Here is a 24,882-nt window from a genome sequence, read left to right on the forward strand (position 1 = left end):
CTGTCCCACCCCAAGGGACACCCTGTGATCCTGTCCCCCCCCGAGGAGGAGAGAGGAGCTCCCACTGAGCCCAAAGCAGCTCATCCCCAGCCCAAGGGAGCCTCGGGCACTGCAACGCTGCTGGGCAGGCGGGCACGGACCAGGGCAGCCTCCTCCTCCTCTTCTTTGTGCAACTCCTCTGCCAGCCCCTTCCTTCCCTCCTCCTCTGTCCCTGACTGTCCCAGGGACCCCCAGAGCCCAGCCTGCCTCTGCAGCAGGGCAGGGGGTGGGATGGGGCTGGCCCAGCCCAAGCAGCACCAGCTGGACTCAGAGCGTGGTGTCTGGAGAAGAGGTGACACGGGGGACACCAGGAGGTGACACAGGGGACACCAGGGCCTCCCTCCCTGGCACAGCTCGAGCAGCTGAGCTGCAAGTCTTGCTCATCAATTCCTTTTATGATGCACATTAAATATATTCCACAACAGGGACGCTTCTCCTCTGCTCTCCCCTCTCCTCAGACACCTCTTCCCCAGCAAAGCCCTACAAGTGCTGCTTGCTGTGGCCTCATTTTGCATCATCATCATCATCACCATCATCATCATCATCATCATCACCACGCACTCATCCTCATATAAAACAGAAATCTATTCCATCAAGCACTTAACATAAATATTAAAATAATGGAAGGGACAAAATATAAATCTACATACAACTTCATGACTACCATAGCACCTATTACCATGACAAAGCAAATTCTGGTTCAAGGGGAAGGGAAGGGGGATGAGGAGCAAGTTAGGAAGAGGAACCTCGACTGTCATTAAATATGTAAATCACTCATTCAAAAAAAAAAAAAAAAGTTGTCGTCATTTTGTTTTTTGTTTTAAGGTTACCAACCTCATTAAAATTCATCCCACTAACCAGCTCGTTCTGTGTCACTATGGATACCAAAGAACCCTTTCAAAAATCTCGGGCGAGGCGGGGGTTTCTCAGAATAAAACCAAACCAAACCAAACCAAAGCCCTTTCTGTTGGTGCTTCCATGACAAGTCCTGCCACGTGCCCCTCCCCTGCACCCACCAGTCCACAGAAGGGCAATTCTTTTCCCAGTCCAGTTCTCAGTCTCCCAGGATGAGCTTGACAAAAGAGGCGACGTCTGTCTCTTTGGATTCGTGCAGGGTGAAGAAAGGATGTTGCTGGCAAAGCAAAGAGAGAAAAAAACAGCAAAGTTTATTATTCACCACGCTGAGCAAAAAAAGCTTTTCAGACAATCCTCTAGACAGTGAGGAAGGTTTTCTCCTCAGCATCAGAATATTGGGTTTTTACAGCGAGCACAAGCGCTGCTCCATGGAATTGTGATGCCCCCCTGGATTCCCCCCAAACCCTGCCCTGGCTGGCAGGGCTGAGTGGGCAGCTCTGGAGGCAAGGGGAGGTTTGGAAAACCCTCTCCATGTGCCCCAGAACACCCCCCAGGCCATGGTTACCCATCCAGCTGGAGCAGGGCAGACCTTGCTGGCTGCAGTGGTTCTCCCTCAGCCCTCTCTGTATTTTTACCCTCTGGTGACTCCTGAGCCTCATTTCCTCCCTGAGCTGCTCCTCCTCGGAGCAGGAGAGGCTCCTTCAGCCCAGCCACCACACAGGAAAGCCATCCCAACTGGAAAACCATCCCCTCCTGTGTGTTTAACCACTTCATCCTGACCAACGTGGGGAGACAGCCTGCCAGAAAACCCTGCTGACATTTCAGCACCGATGGAAAAACACGGGTGAGGAGGAAAAACACAACCAAACCCTCCCCAGAACAACAGAACCCCTCTCCACCAGGAGCAGCAATTCAGGTTGGTTGGTTCAGACACACACCAAGCTGAGATCCCACCTGAAACCCCAAAAAATCCTGCTGGACCCCCACTGGCCTGGCAGAAAATTGGATTTATTTGTATGGAGGGTGTCAGAGAGAACCAAAAGGCAGCCAGGGCCCTGCAGGGCTCACAGTGATCTCTGCTCTGTCCAAGGCTTTGATTTCCAACCCTCTCATTCCAAGTAGGATTTTTAAAGGAAATCTGGGGTTTCCAGGGTTTTTCCAAGCTGCCCCTCAGCTCAGCTCCTGAGCATTGGCTGTTTCCAAGAGGAGGGAGAAGAAGAGCAAAGAAAAGAGATTTTTCAAGGTGGGCTTGAGTGGAAAGTCACCCAGGGAATAAGATGAGGCAGCTCAGAGTGGCTGGGAAGCGATCCAAAGACACAGCAGTAAGGAAGAGGAAGCACAATTATGTGGGAAACAGGGCTGGAATGGGCTGAGGCAAAGATCCAGGCAAAACTGAAGGTCCCCCTAGGTCAGACAGTCACAGGAGTGAAGTGTCCTGACTAACTCTGAGGTGAGCCCAATGTCTCGTTATTATCCCTGCTTTTGCCACCCAAAGCACAGCCACCACAGCCTGGAGGCACCCAAAAAGGTGCCAGGGCTGGCAGCAGTGCCCTCCAGCCCTGGGCCCCAAGCCCTGAGGCTGGCACAGAGCCCCGTGCCAGGCAGGGTGTGCAGACCACCCCTCCTGCAGCAGTGCCACGCTCCACTTCACCTGGGGAAGGGGGGTTTTAAATGAAATTAAGCACCCCTATCAGCTTTCCTGATGCTCAAGATAGCACAGAGTCACATTTTCCATGAGAAACCTCAATTCCACAGGAAAGCAAAGGAGCAGTCTTGGTCTAAATGACAAGTCCAATCCAGCACCACAACTTAATGCTGTAAGAGAGAGGAAAAAACCCCAACAGAACAGCAACCCTCAACCACAGGACCTCACAACATCCATGTCAGCCATAAAATACCACAGCACTGAGGTACTCTGCAGGGGTGATCCAAGAAGCTAATTCAATAGAAATGCTCTCCCTTGCCAATGGGTATTAATGCTGCAGCAGACAGAGCTGCTCCACTGAACCTTTCTTGATAAAAGGCCATTTGGCAAAGTTCAGAAGTTTGCTTAAAATATACAGATGGATTTCTTCAATAATATAGCCCCCAAAAAATAAAGTTGTTTTTTTTTTAAAAAAGCCATAAATCTCAGGCCTCTCTTTGTTTGAAACCAATCTGGGGGCAAGCTGTGTGTCAATCAGATCTATTTATAGTTTAATTGCATTACAGGGCTCAGCACCAAGTGCCACGGGAATTATTCACTGCTTACAACTCAGGGTTGTGGATTTCCAGCATGACTTGCAGGTAAAAATCACCTTAAACCTGCACCTTCTGACCTCTGAGCAGGAGGTGTGAGGTGGTGGTGGGCCTGACCCTCTGGTGGCTGAATGTACATCCCAAAAATTGTGGGGTAGGGAATATGAGTTCCTAAAGAAATCCCTCAGCAGTTTCCACCCTTAACCCTGGTGATGTTGACACTGAGACTGGACTGGGGATGCAGGGTCAGGATCTTCAGAAATGACAAATTTAGGCAGCACCTTCCTGCCTTTAGAAAGCTGTGAACTGTGTGAGAGTAAAAAAGGATTAAATGCCTGCAGGAGTGAAGCACCAACTTCTGAGCTCTCCTGCTTTTTGCCAGCTTTTAGGAGCACCAGAAAGTCAGGGGAGAAGGGGAGGCCGTGAAGCTGTGGAGTCCAAGCAGAAAAATCTGTTCTTGCCAGCTGCAGCCCAGAGCTCTGGCTGGGCACAGGGCAGTGCCCTGCATTTCCCCTGGCACCAGCCTTTATTGGCATTTTCCCCCTTGGTTACTCCTCAGTTATCCCTCCCAGTAAACAGTCTCTAGGCAGCAGATGAAATTCAGTAACTGGAATTATGAGTCACAGACTCATCCCTGTCCCCATCATCCAGGAATTACTCTGCCCAAAAACTCTCCTCTCCAAAGCACCAGGGCAGCAAAGCCCTGTTGGCCACGGGGCTCCTGCAGCTCCTGTGCAGCACCTGGGGCACACTCAGGTGTTTGAGTTGATCACAAACCCCCAGAGGAGGATTTGAGCCTCACCCACTGATTCTTCACAGCCCCATTCTGGTCCATGACCTGCTTTAACGTGTATTTTCTCCCTTGATGTCCCAAAAAGGTAGAAAAGCACCTGGCTGAGATTTCAAAGAGCATCTCTGATTTGCAGACACCCTCCCAGCGTCACAATTCTCCCATCTGGTATGAAAAAAGAGGTGTAAAGCAGCCCAAAACACCATCACTACTGGAATTTCTGCCTTCAGGACCTCAGAGACCCTTTCCAGCTCTGAGCACTGCTCGATGCAGCCACACTCACCATAAGCTCTGGGTATGTTGGCCGTTCTTTGGAATTCTTCTTCAAGCTTTAATCGGGGGGAAAAAAAAAGAGAAAAAAATTAGAATTTACATTCTGTCTGCAATGTAAGTAAGGCCATAAAACAACACCATGACCAAAATAAGGTTTAAAGACTCTGCAGAATAAGTTCAGCCACTCCTGCAAGCTGAGGAAACAATTTATGCCTCGAGGACAGCGACAGCCAACAGTGCTGGATACTCAAGGTGCACCGAGACACCTAGAACCACAAAACCAGCCCTTAAACCACTGCCTCTTGCTGGGGGCCAGGTCCAGCTGGGAGTTTGGGTGCTCTCCAGCAGGCCAGTGACTCAGGGAAGGGATTCAGCCTCCGGGCTGTGCCTGGGAGCAGTGACTGAGTGGCTGCAGAGCACGTGCCCAACTGTTTGTTTATCACCGCGCCGTTATCAGCGGGGACGCTTCCATGGGACATCCTTTTTTTCTCCTCTCCTACAACAGATGGCCCTGGAGGGTTGTAGCTGGAAGTTATTTTGGTTTCCCTCCAGCAGAAAATAGCTTTTTAAAAGACAGGACGTAATCTCTACTCACTTCCTGGCAGTGTATTTAGGGGAAAGAAACTTGGAGCAACTTGAAAAGATCTTCACACACGTACGCGGCGGTGGCAGGGAAAAGGTGTCACACTGAGCAAAACAAAAGTGAGAACCTCTGCTAGGATTTTCTGGGGGCCAGAGGAAGCAGAGGACACACACTGAATAGATATTTCCTGCTTGCTGTGTGTAGAGGGCTCGTGTTCAGTGTCATGTTGTGAATGAACAGAGGGCCCATACGTGCCAATACCGCCGGCCCGAAGGTGCGGGATGTGTCACATCCTCCCAGCTCAGGAGCAGCCCCAGCCAACACAAGGTGAATCTGAAGGTTAGCCATGTCCAGATTTGGTGCAATTCTCTTAATTTAGACCCTCTACAAAACCAATTCATGCCCAGGTTAGTAACAGCAGGAAATCTGGTGATAAGTTACTGAAATCGATGTAAATTTTCAGGAATGAAGAGTTATATTGGGATCTGATCCTGACTCAGATATCCCAGGGACCTTCCTGCAGTGCCTACAGCTGATCAGACCTCAGGCAGCAGATGGACAGACACAGTCCTAAGCCAGGCTTGATCCAGAGTGGCTGTGACCTGGTTTGGTGTCAGAAGGAATTCCCACACCCCAACAACACAAAACTGGTGCAAAGTTCACCATTCCAAGTCCTTTGCCCAAAACTGGTGCAAAGTTCACCATTCCAAGTCCATGCCACTCTGCTGGCAGCCAGGGATCTCCAGTGACCCTGGAGGACAGGATTTGCAAGGACAGGAATCACCACGTGCTCCCAGAGTGGCTGTGGATGTGACTCCTAAAGCAGCCACAACCTGAGCTGCAAGACACAGGGCTTGGAAGAGCAAATCCCCCAGAGAGGAACAGCCTGCCTGGCACAAGCAGGGAAGCAGCAGAGCCAGCAGCACTGTCTGAGGAGCAGCAGCTGCTCCAAAACCTCAGCGTGGGCTTGGCAGGAACGGGGGGCATCTCGTGGGAGGTTTGGCCAAGGCAGCTGCCAGCTCTGCCACAGGGCACAGGGGGCAGGGCAGGTATTCCCCAGCGTGGGGCAGGAGCTGAGCAGCTGGAGCACAGGGACATGGAAACACGCTGGAAGAAGACTCTGAGGAATCCACGCGTGGGTACTGAGAGTCCCCAGGCAGGAGCAGCTGACAGTCCCCTTCCTGGGGCACAGCAGAGCCCTGGCCCTGGCCCTGGCAGCTCAGAACAGTCTCACATTTCTGACTGTCCCTCTGCCATCCTCTGTGGCCACCGGGCAGAGCCAGCAGCTGGCAGTGGGGTGGGTGGCACTGCAGGGCCTGCCGGGCACACCCAGCCCTGCAGGGAGGGCAGGGGCTGCCTGAGCCCTGAGGGCAGCCTGCAAACAGCAGCAGGGCTGCTCCAGCCCCTTCCTGCAGCACAGCCACATTCTCCTGCTGCTGCCAGCTGCCAGGGCTGGGGAAAGCACAGCAGCACCCCAGGGCCCTGGGAGAGGGACAGAGACCAGGCAGAGGGGGCCAGCACGGGGCAAAACCTGCCCTCAGAGCCGTGTCCCCCTGCAGGAACACAGTTTGGGGTCACTGGGCTGTGTGTGGCACAGTTTGGGGTCACTGGGATGGGGCTGTGTGTGGCACAGTTTGGGGTCACTGGGCTGTGTGTGGCACAGTTTGGGCTCACTGGGATGGGCTGTGTGTGGCAGTTTGGGCTCACTGGGCTGTGTGTGGCACAGTTTGGGCTCACTGGGATGGGGCTGTGTGTGGCACAATCTGGGGTCACTGGGCTGTGTGTGGCACAGTGTGGGGTCACTGGGATGGGGCTGTGGCCCAGCCTCATCCCCAGTGGGTGCAGCTGTGAGCAGCAGGTGAGCAGCACTGACAGCAATGAGCCATGGAGTGCCCAGGGGTGCTGAGCAGCCACAAAGGGAGCAGAGGGCAGTGCAGGAACAGCAGGGTGTAAAAGGTTGGGCTAAACAATAAAAGGAGTGGGTGAGTGGATGCTTGAAGCCTTCTGCTGTAACTCTCTATGGGCTGAAGCTCTCTGAAGTTGTATGGTGGCACTCTGTGTTTTGTGGCTGTCTCTCCTGTGACATTCCCCGAGACAGGACACAGCCACTCCATCCCCTGCTCCATTCCACACTCAGGGCCACGAGCTGCCTGGCTGCCCCTGCTCACAGCACCCCTGTGCTGCTGGCGTGGGGACAACCAGGGCCAGGAGCCTCCCAAACCCCGTGTGACCCCTCCCAAACCCTCTGTGACCCCCACAAGAGCCCAGCCTGCCCCTCAGACAGACCCCTAGGCACGAGGGCATAGGGAATGTTCTGCCCAAAACTGAGAGCTGCCCGTGGAGACGTGGTGAAGGTGAGCAGGGCCAGGGAAAGAGAGGGAGAAGAGGGGAAGCGTTACCATTGCGAGGTAAAATCGACGAACTCTGCTGAGAACCTCTCTGCTGGGAGCTGTGGGGAGGGCTCCTCCACCACCTGCTTGAGCTGCTGGAAGGGAGTGCCCCAGGAGTCGTAGGGGAAGCGCAGGATGGCCAGCTCGATCTGCAACACAGAGCCCACAGCTCAGGAGGGGGCACACCCCACAGCCAGCCACCCCAGGGGACTGGCACGGCCCTGTGCCCACCCTGGGTGTGGTTTTGTGGCTGCACACAAATGGGGTTGGTCAGCATGGACATGGGAATGTCCCAAGGAGATCTTAGAGCGCCTTACAGTGCCTAAAGGGGGATTCCAGAAAGGAGGGAGAGGGATTTTTACATGGAGCAAGGGGGATTGGTGTGGAATTAAAAGAGGAGAGATATAGATCAATATTAGGAGGGAATTCTTCCCTGTGAGGGTGGTGAGGCACAGGTGCCCAGAGCAGCTGTGACTGCTCCTGGATCTCTGGCAGTGCCCAAGCCAGGCTGGACAGGACTCAGAGCAGCCTGGGACAGCGGGAGGTGCCCCTGGCCATGGCAGGGGTGGAATGAAATGGTCTTTAAGGCCCTTTCCAACCCAAACCACTCAGGGATTCCATGATTTCCTCACCCCCCAGCCACAGCACAATGCTCTCCTCCCCCAGCAAACAGGAGAGGCAGGAGCAGCCCCAGCCAGCTCACAGGCAATCCCTGTCACCCCCGTGCCAGAACCCCCTGGGAAAGGCTCAAACCAGCCCACCCTGCACAGGGTACCGGGACTGTGGGAGCAGATGGACTCCCCAAAACACTGCCTGGGATCCCCCCTGTCCTGCTCTCCCGAGGGGGGCTCTGTGGATGGCTGAGCGCTGGGAGGACGCTGTGTGCTGGATGGGAGCTGCTCCTCCCTGCCTTAGCCCATGCTGCCATCTCCCGGCAGCCGCAGCCTGCACAGCCCACAGCAGCCAGGGGCTGACAGAGCAGCTGCTCCTTCCCTTCCACCCCGGGCCACCTTCCCGAGCTCTCCCCCTTCCACCCCGGGCCACCTTCCTGAGCTCTCCCCCTTCCACCCCGGGCCACCTTCCTGAGCTCTCCCCCTTCCACCCCGGGCCACCTTCCTGAGCTCTCCCCCTTCCACCCTGTGCCACCTTCCTGAGCTCTCCACCTTCCCACCCTGGGCCACCTTCCTGAGCTCTCCCCCTTCCCACCCCGTGCCACCAGCACCACTGTGGGGAGGAGAATGAACCCATGAGCCACACTGAGCACTCCTGGTGGCCCTGGCAGCCCCAGGTGACAGCCCTGGCAGCCCCAGGTGACCCAGGTGACCCTGCCATGGTGATGTCCAGGAGACAGCCCTGGCCACCCCAGGTGACAGCCCTGGCAGCCCCAGGTGACCCAGGTGACCCTGCCATGGTGGTGCCCAGGTGACAGCCCTGACAGCCCTGGCAGCCCCAGGTGACCCCACCATGGTGACCCCCAGGTGACAGCCCTGGTGACCCAGGTGCCCCAGGTGCCCCTACCATGGTGATGCCCAGGTGACAGCCCTGGTGCCCCTACCATGGTGATGCCCAGGCTCCAGATGTCTGATTTGACGCTGTATCCCTTCTGGTTCAGCTCGGGGTTGATTCTCTCCGGCTGCCAACAGACACAAAGGAGGGTGAGGACAGGGATGTCCCCAGTGCCCTGCCCACGCCCAGGGTGGCACCCAGCCCCCTTAGCCCACACAGCCACCTCACCCTCCTGCTTGTGCTGCTTCCCCATCCTCACAGAAGGGCAGGCAGTGAAATGGGTCACCAGAAAGTGGCACCTGCCCCAGGGCTGGGCTGGTGGAGCTGCCCTGGCACAGCTGGCACCAACGGCTGACAAGCCTCAGCTCTCCAGGACTGTTCCCACCCTGGTCAAGTGCTCCATGAAGGGTGAACCCTGCACAGCAGCTCCCAGGAGCAGCCCAAGGCACCCAGCCCCTGGGTGTTTTTCCTCCTCACGCTAAGCAGTGCTGTCCCCATGGGGCAAATGGCAACCAGGCAATGGGGAGCAATTCCAGAACCTTCCCCAAGGTCGCAGGAAGGAGAGAGGGCAGCAGGAAGCTGTACCCAGGAGATGTGGCCTGAGCCATGAGCTCTGCCTCCCCTCCCAAGGGGACTGTATCCCTACTACTGTGGCTTTCACATTTTCTGAAAAATCCCTTTGCCCAGGATTCTTCTCCTGGGAAGCTGAGAAGCCTCAGAGAAAAAGGAAAACAATTCTGATCTCATTTGCTTCTCCTGTGCTGTGCCCATGTGGAATGTGTTTGGGGATTGTTCACCCACAGGTGATTGTTCCAGTGCATTCTGCTGGGAGTTGGTTTCACTCTTTGGCCAACCAGGGCCAGGCTGTGTCAGGGCTCTGGAGAGAGCCACAAGTTCTCATTATTATCTTTTAGCCTTCTGTCTGTGTCCTGTCTGTATTCTTTAGTTTAGTTTAGTATAGCATTCTTTAATATAATATAGTATCATAAAATAATAAATGATCCTTCTGAGCACATGGAGTCAGATCCATCATTCCTCCCTGCCACGAGCAAACACAACAGGCCCCCCAAAGGAATCCCCAGCGTAGGTGCTGCTGATCCTTCCCCCCAGGCTCATGTTCCTTTGGCTGCTCCACTTACAGCCATGTAGGGTTTGCATCCTGCATCCATGGTTTTAGCCACAGAGTCAACGAGGTAACCGCTGATCCCAAAATCGCACATTTTCACCTGCCCCTGCGTATTGATCAACACGTTAGAGGGCTTTACATCTGCAAGAAGGAACACAGAGCACAGTCACTGTCACCTGGGGGTGCTGGGCCAAGGCACAAGCAGTCACAGAGGGTTCAGCAGCAGCAGAGGGCACAAGGAGCCCAGCAGAGCCAGGCGTGCCAAAAGCCGCTGGCTGCGCTGTGGGTGTGCAGTGTGGGGCTGTCCGTGTGTCCTGCAGTGTCCCTGCACCCACACACCCCCTGCCTGAGCCAGGGCAGCAGGAGGGGACTCTGTGTGTCACCATCACATCCCAGTGCTCAGGGAACGGCCACGGACACCAGGGAGCTCACAGGGAACAGCTCCAAGGGGCTGGGGGTGATCCTGGGGGGGATCCTGTGCAATGATCCTATGGGGTGATCCTCTGGAGTGACCCAATGGGGTGGGTTCTGTGGGATGATCCCACGGGGTGATCCTATGGGTGATTCTGTGGGGTGATTCTATGGGGTGTCTGCAAAGGGCTGCAGCTCTGGCAATGCCCCGTGGGTCTGGAGTGATGCCAGCAAAAGGAAAAACCCATGGGGGAAAGATGTGGGGTAGGAAAGGGTGAAAGGGCTGCAGGGGAAGGAGAGAGCAGTAAACTGAGACAAGGATGAAGGGCTCAGACACCTTTGGGATTTTAAGGATACAAAGCCTGACTGCAGCGTGAGCAGCAGCAGGAGAGGGGGAGCTGCACACCCATGGAAATCAGGCCTGAGTCTCATCTCTCTATTGCTGCCAGATTCATCTCTTCCCATTGTGGCTCTACAAATCCCTGGGTGCTCATCAGGCTCCTGAGGGCAGCTCCAACCCCCAGCAGAAAGGGGATTAAGGCACCCAGAGATGGCAGGAGGTGACACCCAGGGGAGCACAGAGGTGTTCTCCTGCAGAGCAGGGAGGCTAATCCCAAATGGAATTCCAGCACAGGTGACCCTGCTTCCTCTGGGATGCTCTTAAGGGAGCAATCCTTTCCCTGCTGCCACCCAGAAATAACAGGTCCTGAAGATCCTGTGTCTCCACATGACAAAGAGTTAAATGGAAGAGCTGAAACACCCTTTGAAGGATGCCAGGAGCTGGGTTTGAGCCCTGCTTATTAGAACTGTGGGTTTACAGCTCGTTAACATCTGCTCCCTAATCAGCATTCTGCAATCAGGTACCCAAAACCCTCACCCATCTGTCACTAGGCTGAAATAAGACAATTTTCAGTGGAAATCAAACCAGTACACACAGAATCCCAGCAGCCAAGAAGGGCTTTGCACCTCCTGTGAGTGAGACAGAAGGCAGAAACTCAAACCCCAGCCACAGGAAGAACAGAGCCAGGGCCACTGCCTGCTCCAGCTGAACTCTGCTGCTTCCCACACTCCAGGGAGGGCTCCTTCCTCCTCAGGACACATTGAAAAGGACCCTTCAAAAATAAAGGTGTCAAGCAGCACTGCATGTTTGTTTCTGAGTGGGTTCACGGCAGCTTTGAGACCCTCCAGAGGGAAAAACATCAGAAGAGTTCAGGGAGGGGATTTGTGATTGGATTTGAGGCTGGTTTAGGGGTCAGACTGCTCTGCTGCACTGGTGCTCAGGGAAGCTCATGGAAGGGGTGAGGATGGGAAGATGAGGCTGGCAGGGAGATCCCTTGTGGAGTTTTTTATCCAAAACTTACACACTTTATATATATAAAACTTTATATCTATTACTATATTCCAAAAGCTTAAACTCTGAGTTTTCCCCCCTGTGATATCACACACTTCTTTTCAAACTCCACCCTCACAATCCCAGTTCTGCCATTCCATTCTGGAAGCTTCTCCAGGGCCTCAGGTCAGTGCAGTGTTCTCTGGGGGTCAGTGCCTGGCAGCACAGAAAGTCTGGAATTCTCAGCATCCAGAACTCCAACATCCCCTCTCACTCACATCAGCACAGAGCCATGGACACATGGGCACAGCCTGCTCCAAAGCTTTCCAGGCTCAGGGAAAAAGGCTGAATTTCACCCAGGTGATGAAGCACACCATGGGTTTAGGTCATGGGTTTAGGGAAAGAGCCCTTCCTCTGCCAGCCCCTCCTGCTCCCCTTCAGGGAAACACAGGGAGCAGCAGGCAGATTTTGAGGAGCAAACAGCAGCCACCTCCTCTGCCTGGGTTTTGCTGCATGCCAGGAGATGCTGGGGAGCATTTCTGCTGTCAAAGGCTCACTCAGCCCCTGCCAGGCTGAGGGCAGGGCAGGCTGTGCCTGGCACTCACCTCGGTGGATCACGGAGAGCTTGCTGTGGAGATGTTCTAGGGCTTTTACAATCTGCAACAACAAACCCAGAGTCAGTCACAGCTGGCAGCACCACGAGGAGGAGGAAATGACCACCTGCCACCACCTGCCCTCACCCCCTGACCCACCAGGAGGGCAGGAAAACCTTATCCCCTGTGAGTCCTGCACCCTGCCAGCAGCCTGAGAGTTGGTGGGCACACAGGGATCTTCCTGGGGGCTCCAGGACCCCAGTGAGAAGGGAAAGGAGCTGCAGGAGCCTCCCCACATCTCCCACTGGGCCAGCTCTCCACCACAGGTGTGGATGGGCACACTCATGGATTTTAAACACCACCACTCCAGAGCAGATCTGGGAATGGCCACATGGGCTGGCACATGGACCACCCTCCTCCTGGTGCCCACACTGCAGGGAGCTCAGGTCAGGTAGGACCTGGCTTTGAAGAGAAACCCCTTCCCTGCCCTCCTCACCCTGCTGTACTCACAGAGACGGCGATTTTCCCCAGGATGTCCTCGGGAATCGTCAGGCCTTTGTCAATGACATGTTTGTAGAATTTGTCCAGTGAGGTATCCATCAGCTCCATGCAAATCCACACATCTCCCTGGAGAGCAAAGCAAGCAGGTACCCAGAGATTTGAACAAAACATCTCTTCTTCCTTTCCCTTCCTTTTCCCTTTCTCCCTTTTCCTTTCCTTTTTCTTTCCACCTTTCCTTTCCCCTTTTTCCGCTTTCCTTTTTCCTTCCCTTCCCCTCTTCTTGTTTTGTTTTTTTAAACCCATTCAAACCTGTCCTGGCCTCTCTTTTCCCTGCTCTGGAATTCAGTGCTGTGCACATTCCCTACCATTTAGGGCGTCCCCTTCCCAAAGCAGAGCCACAGTGATTTAGGAGCCCAGAAAGTTATCAGGAACTGAGGCTCCCAATGCCCAGCCAGGAGAAGTTCAGCTCTGCAGAGCTGTGCTTGAAGCCCTTCAATAAATCCTCCTTTCCAGAGCTTTCCATGTGGATGAAACCAAGCCAGGACAGTTTTACCACCACGGGACCAGGCTGTCCCACAGCCACAGAAAGTGACACATCCTTAGGCCAGGACTAAAACCTCCATGTCCAGGTGGAGATTAAACCCCTGGCACCAGCAGGAAGTGCAGGAGTGGGAACTGAGCCCCAGGAAGCCTCACCTCTCTGAAGAGTGCCCCGTAAAAGGTGACAGTGAAGGGACAATCCACTGTCCTCATGGAGATGTCCAGGTCCATCAGCAGCCTCTTCTGCTCCTGGCTGTTCACCGTGGCTCGGATGCGCTGCAGGACAGAGCAGGTCAGGCTGGCTGCCCCAGGGCCCTGCACCACACCTGGACCCCCCAGCACCCCTCATGTCACCCCTCTGTCACCACCTTTGTCACAGGAACATCCCCAGCCTGGCACCCACAGGGTGTTCACAAGGATGTTTATGGGTTTGACCTGTCACATTCACATTTTCTGAAAAATCCCTTTGCCCAGGATTTTCTCCTGGAAAGCTGAGGAGCCTCAGAGAAAAGGAAAACAATTCTGATCTCATTTGCTTCTCCTGTGCTGTGCCCATGTGGAATGTGTTTGGGGATTGTTCACCCACAGGTGATTGTTCCATTGCATCTGCTGGGAGTTATTTTCACTCCTTGGTCAGTCAGGGCCAGGCTGGGTCAGGGCTCTGGAGAGAGTCACCAGTTTTCATTATTATCTTTTTAGCCTTCTGTCCGTATCCTGTCTGTAATCTTTAGCATAGTTTAGTATTCTTTAATATAATATAGCATCATAAAACAATAAATTAACCTTCTAAGAACATGAAGTCAGATCCATCATTCCTCCCTGCCACAAGGGTCCCCACAAATACAATACTGACCCAATCCTTCAATGTTTTTTCTTATGGACTCATGCTGCAGCGTGAGCTTTCTTAGCCATTCGTGTTATGACACACAAACCTACAGAACTGCATTCTAAACTCCCTGTTCACCTTTTTAACTCCTTTTATTTTTTATATATCTTAACCTCTAAAACTCTAAACATTCTTCTTCTTAACGTGTCTCTGCTTCAAACGATAAATCCACATTTTCACTTCCAGCACTTAAGTCTGGAGCCTTTTCCAAGGTCTCAGATCAAATCCTGGGTTTAATTCTAAGCTTAGGTGCAGGAGCCCCCAGGGGTCTCCTCAGCACTGGTGGTTTTTGCTCTTCCCTGCAAACACCACTCTTTGTGCAAGAGCCAAAAGAAAGAGGGGGCTTGGGAGAGGAGAAAGGAGCAGGAAATCACATTCTGAGCTGTGCAAAGCTGGGATTTTTGGAGTGCAGCTCTGTTCCATCAGCAGGTTTTGGGCACAAGAGAGCCACAAAGCTGGGGCACCCCAATTTAAAACACCCCCCTTTTCTTGGTTCAGCAGCCCAACCCTCCCAGTGTGGCAAGGGGATGAGGAAAGCAGCACTGCCAGGGAGGGGACACAGGGGATCCCAGTGTGCCCAGTGAGACCCTTAACGATCCCAGTGTGCCCAGTGAGACCCTTAATGATCCCAGTGTGCCCAGTGAGACCCTTAACGATCCCAGTGTGCCCAGTGAGACCCTTAATGATCCCAGTGTGCCCAGTGAGACCCCTAATGATCCCAGTGTGCCCACTGAGACCCCTAATGATCCCAGTGTGCCCAGTGAGACCCCTAATGATCCCAGTCTGCCCAGTGAGACCCTTAATGATCCCAGTCTGCCCAGTGAGACCCCTAATGATCCCAGTGTGCCCAGTGAGACCCCTAATGATCCCAGTCTGCCCAGTGAGACCCCTAATGATCCCAGTGTGCCCAGTGAGACCCCTAATGATCCCAGTGTGCCCAGTGAGACCCCTAATGATCCCAGTGTGCCCAGTGAGACCCTTAACGATCCCAGTGTGCCCAGTGAGACCCTTAATGATCCCAGTGTGCCCAGTGAGACCCTTAATGATCCCAGTGTGCCCAGTGAGACCCTTAATGATCCCAGTCTGCCCAGTGAGACCCTTAACGATCCCAGTGTGCCCAGTGAGACCCTTAATGATCCCAGTCTGCCCAGTGAGACCCCTAATGATCCCAGTGTGCCCAGTGAGACCCTTAACGATCCCAGTGTGCCCAGTGAGACCCCTAATGATCCCAGTGTGCCCAGTGAGACCCTTAATGATCCCAGTCTGCCCAGTGAGACCCTTAACGATCCCAGTGTGCCCAGTGAGACCCTTAATGATCCCAGTGTGCCCAGTGAGACCCCTAATGATCCCAGTCTGCCCAGTGAGACCCCTAATGATCCCAGTGTGCCCAGTGAGACCCTTAACGATCCCAGTCTGCCCAGTGAGACCCCTAATGATCCCAGTGTGCCCAGTGAGACTCTCTAGTCCCAGGGTCGTGCGTTCGAGCCCCACGTTGGGTGCCAGGCTGTAGGAGTGTCAGGGTGGGACAGTGGGGATGAACAGAGATGAGAGATCTCTGCAGCCAGGTCTGGAACTTGGGGTTTATTGCAAAGGGCCAAGGGCAGGGCCCTGCTGGAGCTGCCAGCCACAGCTCAGAGCAGGCCTGAGAGAAGTGAAGAGAGAGGGAAAGAGGATGAGAGAGAGAGGATGAGAAGATGAGAGAAGGAGGGTAAGAGAGCAAGGTTCCTGTTCCAATACAATAAATCATCTTCTGTGTTGAATATTCTAATTCTCTCTGACCAATCTAGTACAAGATGCAAATCCTACAGCATTCACACACAGCCTATAAGAATCATTACATTACCATCCTGTGTTACATTTTAAACCTAAAAACTCCTCTTTGGGCCCTTCTGCCGAACCAGCAGGGTCTGCTCTGCCCCTTGGAGCTGTCTGCAGGCAGAGGGTGTTGTTCTATCTTTCAGCTGGCCATGCCATTGTTTTCCAGCTGTTCAGTAACTGAGGGATCTCAGAGCTGCTTTCATTTCACTCTCACTTATAGCTTCCATATTCTCAGAACCTTTTGCCAGGCAATCACATTGATAAGGGTGTCCTGTTCCACCTTCCCCAAGAGCCCAGCCCCCAGCAGGGCCAGAGGCCCCCGGTACCTTCACTGCCATGATCTGCCCGCTGGGCATGTGCCGCATCTTCTCCACCACGCCGTAGGCGCCCCGGCCCAGCTCCGAGATGGGCTCCAGGTCATCGGCCTTCACCTCAAAGTTCTGGGAACAAAAGGCAGCAATGCCCTGGGGCTCTGTGCTGTGCTGTGACCCACCCCATGCAGCCCTGCTGCCCCCCCGTGCAGCCCTGCTGCGTGCTGTGACCCCCCGTGCAGCCCTGCAGTGCCAGCCCTGCCCAGGATGCTCCTGGCACAGAGGGACCAGGTGGCCCCAGCCAGGTCCCTCCCACCCTTCCCCTGCTGGGGCTGGGATGTTGTGACACAGACCCGTGAGCAATGTCCCCTCAGAGCTCTGGGGTCACCGTGGTGCTGGCTGATTCTCTGCATTATAATTTTATTTTTATAGATATATATACATATACACTTTTATATATTTATATATATATATATTTATTTATTAATATTAATAAAATATCTTTGTATGTGATATATTCTACAATTTATCTATTAAATATAATATTATTTAAGATATATAAACATAATATAAATATAATATATATAAATGATATAACTATATTCAGTATTTTATTCTGCATATAATATGTATGTAATCTATATTCTATAATTTATCTATTTAATATTTTATTGTTTAAAATATATAAATAAAAATAAATAAAATCTAAAATTATATATAAATATATTATATATTATATAAATTATGTAACTATAATGAATATTATTTATTATTTATTATTTTACTATTTATAATCTATGTGTAATATACAATTTATCTATTTAATATTATTTATACTGTATAAGTATAAATAATATTAAATAGATATGGCATAATAATATTAAATAGATATGGCCCTGGCACTGCAGGGCCGTTCCTTCCTGGTGGAGCAGGAGCTTGCTCTGCCTCCCTGCTGCACCTTGTTCCCACCTCCCAGCCCCTGCTCCAAACACAAACTCCAAAATGAAAGGAAAGCCTCCAAAACCAGGCATTCCCAACCACTCCTGGACTGGCACTTCACTGCAGAAATTACTCACTGACACCAAGGCCTCTCCTTTGCACCTCACACATTTATTGTCCAGCTTTAAAGGGCTTTTTGTGAATTCTGCTCTGCCTTTTCCTCCTATCAAAATAACTGTCCTGGGGCTTGTTTCTTTCCCTGATTTTTTTTTGAATCCAGGGGGATTGGTTTCCATGCTGCCAGAATGATTTTCTTCCAGGGTAGGAACACCCACCCTGAGTTCAGCTCCTGGAGGAGATGACCTTCAACATCAACAAAGAGAAATATTTTGGGTGAAGGCTTTAAACCAGCAAAGGAACTGCAGAGAGGAGAGTAAAACAACTCTGCTAGCAACCCCCAATGATAATGGTCATTTCCAGGGGATTAGCTGCACCTCAGTGCAGCAAGGAAGGAATTTCCATGGTGGAAAATATGCCCACGTGGCAGGGAGGCAGAGGGTGATGCTGGGCAGTGCCAGCTCCCACCCACACAGCCCTGGCTGAGGAGCACAAACACCAGGGGCCACTCTGACAATTCTGCCTGCACGTGGCTCACAAACCCCCAGAGCTCAGGAGCTCCCAGGCTGGAGCTTCTCAGCTTTTATTCCTCCAGCAGCTGCTTTGTCTTTCAGGTAAAATGTTCATTCTAACGGCTGGTTTTTAATTCTCTGCCCTTTCTGAAGTGAAGCAAATCAGAAGCAGCCAGCCCAGGATGGTCTCTGGTCCCAGAGCTCTCTCAGCCTTACCTCCTCACCAATAGAGATGCAGGCTTTGGAGTCCAGATCTCTGGGTGGCCTGCACAAAATTAAAAAAAAAAAAAGGAAAAATATTTGAAATATTCCCTACAAAGATCAATTTTCCCTCAGTGACTAAATCCAGCCCCCAAGCCATGCTCTCACACCTTCCCTGCAGCCCTGAGCAGCCTCCTGGCTCTGCAGGATCAACAGATCCACAAAGTCACCCCCCAAAAAAAAAGAATAAAAAAAGCAACTGGAATGGGCATTTCTCACACCCAGCCTGGCCCTGCAGGATCCCAGAGGGATTCACTGTGAAACCAAGGCCAGCAGCAAACCAAACCTCTGCCAGCCTGGAGGAAAAGTGGATGAGAGGGGCAGGAGCATCCAGACCTGCTGTGAATCCTCCCCTCAGTCACACAGCACAGGCTGCAGACACTCCGTGCACAGAAGCAAAGGCAGCCAGGCAGGCTGGGGATGCACAAAGGGCCCTACACCCAGAGGGGCTCCTCCTGCAAGGCTGAGCAGGCAGGGAAGGGATGAGCTCCATGCCTTGACAAATGCCTGCTGCTCAAACTGCTGCCAAAGTGCCACACCAGTCAAAACTGGGGGCCCATGCTGGTTTTTATCTGTTTTTACCTTTTTCTCCTGCTCTTTATCTTTTACTGCACCTCAGATGGGGCTGAGAATTTCCCCCTGGGAAATGCAAGAGAAATCATCACAAAATCCCAGAATGGTTTGGGTTGGAAGGGATCATTATATCCAATATCATTTAATTCCACTCCCTGCCATGAGTAGGGACAACTTCCACTATGCCAGGGGGCTCTGAGCTCCATCCAGCCTGGCTTTGGGCACTGCCAGGTGCCAGCCAAGGCTGGGAGGCAGCTGGGCTTCGTGGTTTGCTTTTCCTTCTGCCCCAGTGCTTGCAGACTTACGTGGAGCTTGTCTGTGGTTGCTCAAATGCTTCCTTAGGAATTTTCAGCCCAGGGTTTCTCTTCTTGCCTGCGAAACAAGAAAGAGGCAGAGTTAAAGAAAGGCACTTTTTGGTGGTTGTTGTTGTTTGGTGTGATTTGTTTGGGGTTAATTTGCAAAACACAGCTTGTCTCTATTTGTTGAGCTCATTTAACAGCAATGCCCGGCCAGGCTGGTGGGGCAGACCCAGGGCACAGAGTTCAAACAGAAAGTGCCTTTGTTCAGCAGGGTTTCATTAAAACCTGCGAGCTCTGCCTGCCAACTTGCTCCAGAGAACAGGCAAGAGCTCTGGCAAAGGCAGGCCAGGAGAACATGCAAAGGGAAAGGTATTTCTCCTCCTACCCACATAGGATCCCTTCAAACACCTCTGAGATTTAAAACCATTCCAGATACAGAACTTCAAACCCTGGCAGGACGAAACATCTGGAAATTGCACCTGAAAGTGCAGACTGTGATTCTGCTTAACTGCACGTTTCTTCTCCTGGGCACTAAAGTTATGCAAACCCAGGAAAAATAAAGCAGAATTCAAGTCTGGAGGCTTCAAAGCCATTTGTTTCTATTGACACTGACCAGCCAAGCTTTCCTGAGCTGCATGCAGCTCAAGATCCGAGGCAGCTCAGCTGCAGCTCTGCTGGAAAGGGGCTCCCAAGCAGCAGCCACGAGAGCCAGGCAGAGCAGAGAAACACAAGAAGCTTTTTCTGACTGCACAGATCCAGCCCCACTTCAGCACGGCAGAAACAACCTGGACACATCACCCATGGCACCAAAGCCCAAGGGAAACACCTGCCTGCTTGGCTGGCTAATAAAATCCACCCCCAAAAAGGCACAAGCATCTCATTGAGGCATTCAGCATTCTTAATCTAACAATTTCCATTAATTAATCTTCTTTTTAAGCAAGAGTTTTACTCTCAGTTCCCAACTCTCTCTTTCAAACTTCACCCATAATTTGGTCCATCCCCCCAGAAAAGGCACAAGCATCTAACTGAGGCATTCAGCATTCTTAATCTTAACAATTTCTATTAATTAATCTTTTTCTAAACAGGAATTTTACTCTTTGTTCCCAACCCTCTCTCTCAAACTTCACCCATAATTTGGTCCATCCCACCAAAAAAGGCACAATTTAATAGAGGCATTCAGTATTCTTAATCTTAACAATTTCTCATTCTTAACATTCTCATTCTTAACAATTTCTATTAATTATTTGTTTTTTTAAGCAGGAGTTTTACTCTCAGTTCCCAATCCTCTCTCTCACACTTCACCTATTCTTTGGTCCATCCATATAATTTACCTATAATTTGGTCCGTCCCCCCCACAAAAAAAGCACAATTTAATTGAGGCATTCAGCATTTTTAATCTAACAATTTCTATTAATTAATCTTTTTCTAAGCAGGAATTTTACTCTCAGTTCCCAACGCTCTCTCTCAAACTTCACCTATAATTTGGTCCATCCCCCCCCAAAAAAGGCACAATTTAATTGAGGCATTCAGCATTTTTAATCTAACAATTTCTATTAATTAATCTCTTTTAAAGCAGGAGTTTTACTCTCAGTTCCCAACTCTCTCTCTCAAACTTCACCTACACATGTCTGAATTTGTTTTTCCTTTTGACACATCAATAGATGCCTGTGCATCCCAGTGCCAGAGGGGTGCTGGATCAAAGGGCAGCACCCAGGATGGAAAATGACCTGTAGGAATCAACTAATCAATTCACATTAGCTTTTTTTTTTAGAGTTTTGGTTTTTGGGTTGTTTTGTTGCTGTTGTTGTTGTTGGGGTTTTTTATTTGTTTTTGTTTGAGGTTTTTTTAAAGAGGTTTTTTTTTTGTAGTTTGGTGTTTGAGTTTTGGTGTTTGGGGTTTGTTTTTTTTTTTCATTTTTAGTGAGTTTTTGGTGGGTTTTTATCCACCCTATGGAATGGGTGGAAAATTTGAGATTTTTTTGCCCTTCCAGAGTTCTGGTGGGGTTTTGGGTTCTGCTCATTCTGGGCTTCACTGTCTTCACCCACACCTGCTTAGGAGCATTGACCAGGACAGAGATCCCTGCAAAGACCGAATTTTCATGGGGTTTTGGGGTGATCAGGGCTCTCTGGGGGGGAATCCTGGGGTTTGGCCCTTCCTGGCTCAGGTGGGGCTCAAGGAACCTTTTTGGTTTGCAGAGTTCTCCTCCCATCTGTGGTTTGAACATTGAAGATCTTCAGCAAATTTTTATTCTGTTGCGATTTTGCATTCAGGATGAGTGGAACTCTTTTGAATGCAACCCTTTGGGTGGAAAATTTGGGGTTTTTTGCCCTTCCTGGGTTGTGCTGGAATTTTGGGTTGGGAAGTCAAAGCACTGCTGGGGAGCCACGTTGATTTGTAGAGTTCCCTGGTGCTCCAGATCCCCTCTCCTGCCCAAGCTGTGCCTCAGACCTGTGGGATGTTCCATGGCAGAGCTGCTCTGGATCCTGGCACCTTATCCACAAAAAGGAAACTCAAAAATAGAGGGCTGGCAGTGCAGGCAAACAAATTCCCTGCAAAGAAATTCCCTGCTCCTCTTCCCAGCTGCCATCCCAGCCACTCTCTGCATCCTCAAGGAAACGAGACAGGCACAGGAAAAGCACCTTCACACTGATTTTGCACGTGGAAAAGAAGACACAAACCCCCACCCTGTTGCCTGTGGAGGAACTAACTGCTCCTTTCAGGGCTGAACTGTCCCTGTGAGCACTCAGCAGCTCCCCCAAGGATTCACTCTGCTGCAGCCACGCTGGCACGACCAAAATCCAACAAGAAACAGGCACAGATTTGCTCTGTTGTTCCCTTTTTTCCATCTTATCCTCCAAGCTTTGCTTGCACCACCCCACGTGCTGTCCCTGAGGCTCAGGGACCTGCTGTGGGAGGGAGAAAAGGAACCTGCTGGGAATGAAGATGATTTGAACTGGACCCAGAACAGGTTGGGCAGCGTTGAATCTCATCCTGGTTCACCAGTGGTGTCAGCAGAACCAGGGAGAAAAAAGCCAAACCCAAATAAACACTGAAAACCTTTCCTCCCAGGGAAATAAAATCTGCATTTTGGGGAGTTTATTTTCCTTGTCTCTTCTTCACAGAACACAATATTTTGAAACTTTGCCATTTTTTTGAAGCACAATCTGTCCGTGCCTCGGAGCTGCCAAGGCACAGGCAGAGTTTAACATTCTTTGGGGTTTTCTTTTCAAGAAAGCAGAAAAGCAACAACAGTAGCTTGAATCAGACATGGATTTCACCATGGCACCAAGAGGAGGGATGGGAAATGGGAATTGCCACGGCCAGGACTGGCACCTGCAGCAGCCAGAGGTGTGTGGATGGTGGGGGGTGTGCTGACTTCGTGGTTATTTAAGGAATCCTGGGCTGAAATCAGGGAATTTCATGGCTTTTAACTGGATCAGGCCAAATTGCTGAGCTCCTTTTGTTCCAAAATGCAAAGCACTCGTCTCTCCCAGCCTCTGGGGCCAAGGTGTGTGAGTGGTTTGCAGGAGGCAGCAGCAATCCTGAGCATGGCACTGCTCTCAACCCAAAATCAGCAGCAGAACCACCCCAGCAGGGGATGCAGGGCATGCAGGGGATGCAGGGGATGCAGGGGATGCAGGGGATGCAGGGGATGCAGGACATGCAGGGGATGCAGGAGCCAGGATCCCCCTTCACTCCAGAATTCACACCACTGACTTTCTCACCAAACACAAACACACTTAAAAGGCTTTTTTGGTTTTTAAAAGGAAAAGAATATTTGGAAGTCTCAAGATCAGCTCTGTTCAATAGGAACTTGCAAGCAAGTGTCTCTCTGTCAAAATAAAATCCCCCAGTTTGCCAGAGCAGAGGTTGGCTTGGGGAGCATTAAAATCATCTGCACAGGAGCTCCAAATGCGGGGGCAGCTCAACAACACACGAAATTGCATGGTAGCTGCTCCATGCACAGAAAAGCAGTGTTTTCCAGGGTGTTTTTGTGAACCATTACTATTTTTAGCTTTGTTTCCTGGACAAAAGCACCGTGTGTGTTTGTCTGTGCTGCCCGTGGCCCCTCTCAGCCCCACCTGAGACAGAAACTGAGCTGCTGGAGATTGCAAATCTGGGAAGAGGGATTGCTGCAATCCCTGGGGATTGGCAGTAAGGAAAGCCCCATGAGAAAACCACCACACACAGCTCAAAGCCTAAATGTGGCTCCTTCTGCAGAGGGTTCTGCTGGTGGGATCCTCAGCAGATGGGATCCCTCAGCAGATGGGATGGTGCATCTGCTGCCCAGCACCCAAAAAACCATGAATTTTCTGTGTAAACAACCCCTGGAGCTTTGCTGGCCCCTGAGCCTTCGAGCTGAAGCTCACTCGAGAGCTCTCCCTGCAGTTTGGCACATGGAGACATCCACAAGCACTCGAATCAAAAGCCAAGTTTGAAGAATAATTGAGGCAGAAAAAACCAAGCCTGGTTTGGAGTGATGCTGAGAGACATCTCCAGAACCCAGTTTTGATAAACAAAACTTCCAGGGTATCTGTGACATTAAGCAGAAGCTGAAATCTACTTTCTTTTAGCAAAAAAAAAAAACCAAAATTCACAGTAAATACTGAACCTGGTGCTGAGGAAGGTGCCACCTTCACAAAGCCTTTCCTGCAAGTTCCCTCTCAGGATGAGAGGAAACAGCCTCAAGCTGTGCCTGGAGAGGTCCAGGTTAGAAATTAGGAGGAATTTCTTCTCCAAAAGGGTGGCCAGGCACTGGGAGAGGGCAGTGGTGGCACCAGCATCCCTGAAGAGAGGTGGGGACGTGGTTTAGTGGTGGCCCTGGGAGTGCTGGGTGAATGTTGGGGTTCAACGAGCTTGGGGAGCTTTCTAATGATTCCTAATTTATAATAATAATTTATAATCCCTAATGATTCCCTGATTTTGGGGTTCTGATGCCAGCACCTGGCTGCAGCATCCCTGGCAGCTCCCGTGCCCCAGCACCGACCCCGACTGCTCCTGCAGGGCCCAACCAAGCCAAGAACCAAACCAGGCCTGAGAGCAAAACTGGGGCAGGAAAAAGAAACCCTGACTCTGTGAAAACACATTCAACACTTCCCTGGGAAGGTCTCAGAGCCAATTCCTGAGGGAGGCCAGGAAAGCACTTTTCCAAGGGGCTCCTTAACCTCTTCCCACTGACAGAGCACAGGGATGGTGCTGAAGCTTTAACACCCCCCCCAATTAAACAATATTTAATTGAATATTTAATTGAAGAAGGAAACTTCAGCATTTCACAGTGAAAAGAACAGAGAATAACAAAGAAAGGGAAGACAGAGGAATTTGCTGCCCACATGGGCTGTAACAGAAAATAAACTTCAACTTCTGAAGGAAAATCCCAGTCTCCAGACTTTTCACTGCAGTCAGAAACTTTTTATGATATAATCCAAAATAAATGGTTCCTTGCCACAAAAAGCTCTTATTTCCTTCAGAGGATATTAACTAGTTCTGTCTTCACCACAATTTATTATTAAAAATGTGTTCAATGGCCATGTAGCAACATTTTCTTTCAAGCAACACTCTTGCTGGTAAAATTTCACAGGCAGGAAATGCCTCTTTCTCCCATTTTTTAGGAGATAGAAGTGGCTCATTTACGATTCCTGCCTCTCCCAAGGATTTTTTTTGTCTGATTTCTTGGAAGGTTTTGAAAGCTAAATGATCTGGTTTTCCCCTATCAGCTGTAGTCTCTGTGTGAGCAAACTCCCACCCCAAAAAGGAGGGCAAACTGGGAATGTTTGGTGGGTTTCCATGGAAGAAAAGTGAATTTTGGCAGCTCCCAAGGCTCCACAACCAAAGTCTGCCCTGATCCTGAAGTGCCACTCTGCAGAGGGACAGCACCCATGGCCATGGCTCAGGTGCAAAACTCCCAACCCAGCTGCTTCTGGCAAAACCAAGGAATTAAGAACATTTCTTTTGTGTCCCAGCCACCCTGGAGATGCTGAGCAGGAGAAAGTT

The 24,882-nt window shown here is 51.2% G+C and overlaps 1 protein-coding gene across 1 annotated transcript in view; it reads right to left on the reverse strand.

Annotated features, from left to right (window-relative positions):
• Positions 1 to 957: 957 nt before the first annotated feature.
• MAP2K6 (mitogen-activated protein kinase kinase 6) overlaps positions 958 to 24,882 on the reverse strand; it is a 42,736-nt gene continuing 18,811 nt past the window's right edge. The window contains exons 2-12 of the mRNA XM_030233301.2: positions 18,898 to 18,964; positions 17,975 to 18,023; positions 16,206 to 16,319; positions 13,332 to 13,451; positions 12,645 to 12,761; positions 12,147 to 12,198; positions 9,814 to 9,941; positions 8,724 to 8,801; positions 7,178 to 7,317; positions 4,206 to 4,251; positions 958 to 1,171 (exon numbers count right to left, since the gene is read on the reverse strand). Coding sequence (XP_030089161.1) covers positions 1,094 to 1,171; positions 4,206 to 4,251; positions 7,178 to 7,317; positions 8,724 to 8,801; positions 9,814 to 9,941; positions 12,147 to 12,198; positions 12,645 to 12,761; positions 13,332 to 13,451; positions 16,206 to 16,319; positions 17,975 to 18,023; positions 18,898 to 18,964 — 989 coding nt within the window. The 3' untranslated portion in view covers positions 958 to 1,093. The remainder of the gene's footprint in view (positions 1,172 to 4,205; positions 4,252 to 7,177; positions 7,318 to 8,723; positions 8,802 to 9,813; positions 9,942 to 12,146; positions 12,199 to 12,644; positions 12,762 to 13,331; positions 13,452 to 16,205; positions 16,320 to 17,974; positions 18,024 to 18,897; positions 18,965 to 24,882) is intronic.

The sequence above is a fragment of the Serinus canaria genome, chromosome 18 (genome assembly GCF_022539315.1).
Source record: "Serinus canaria isolate serCan28SL12 chromosome 18, serCan2020, whole genome shotgun sequence".
Classification (NCBI taxonomy): domain Eukaryota; kingdom Metazoa; phylum Chordata; class Aves; order Passeriformes; family Fringillidae; genus Serinus; species Serinus canaria.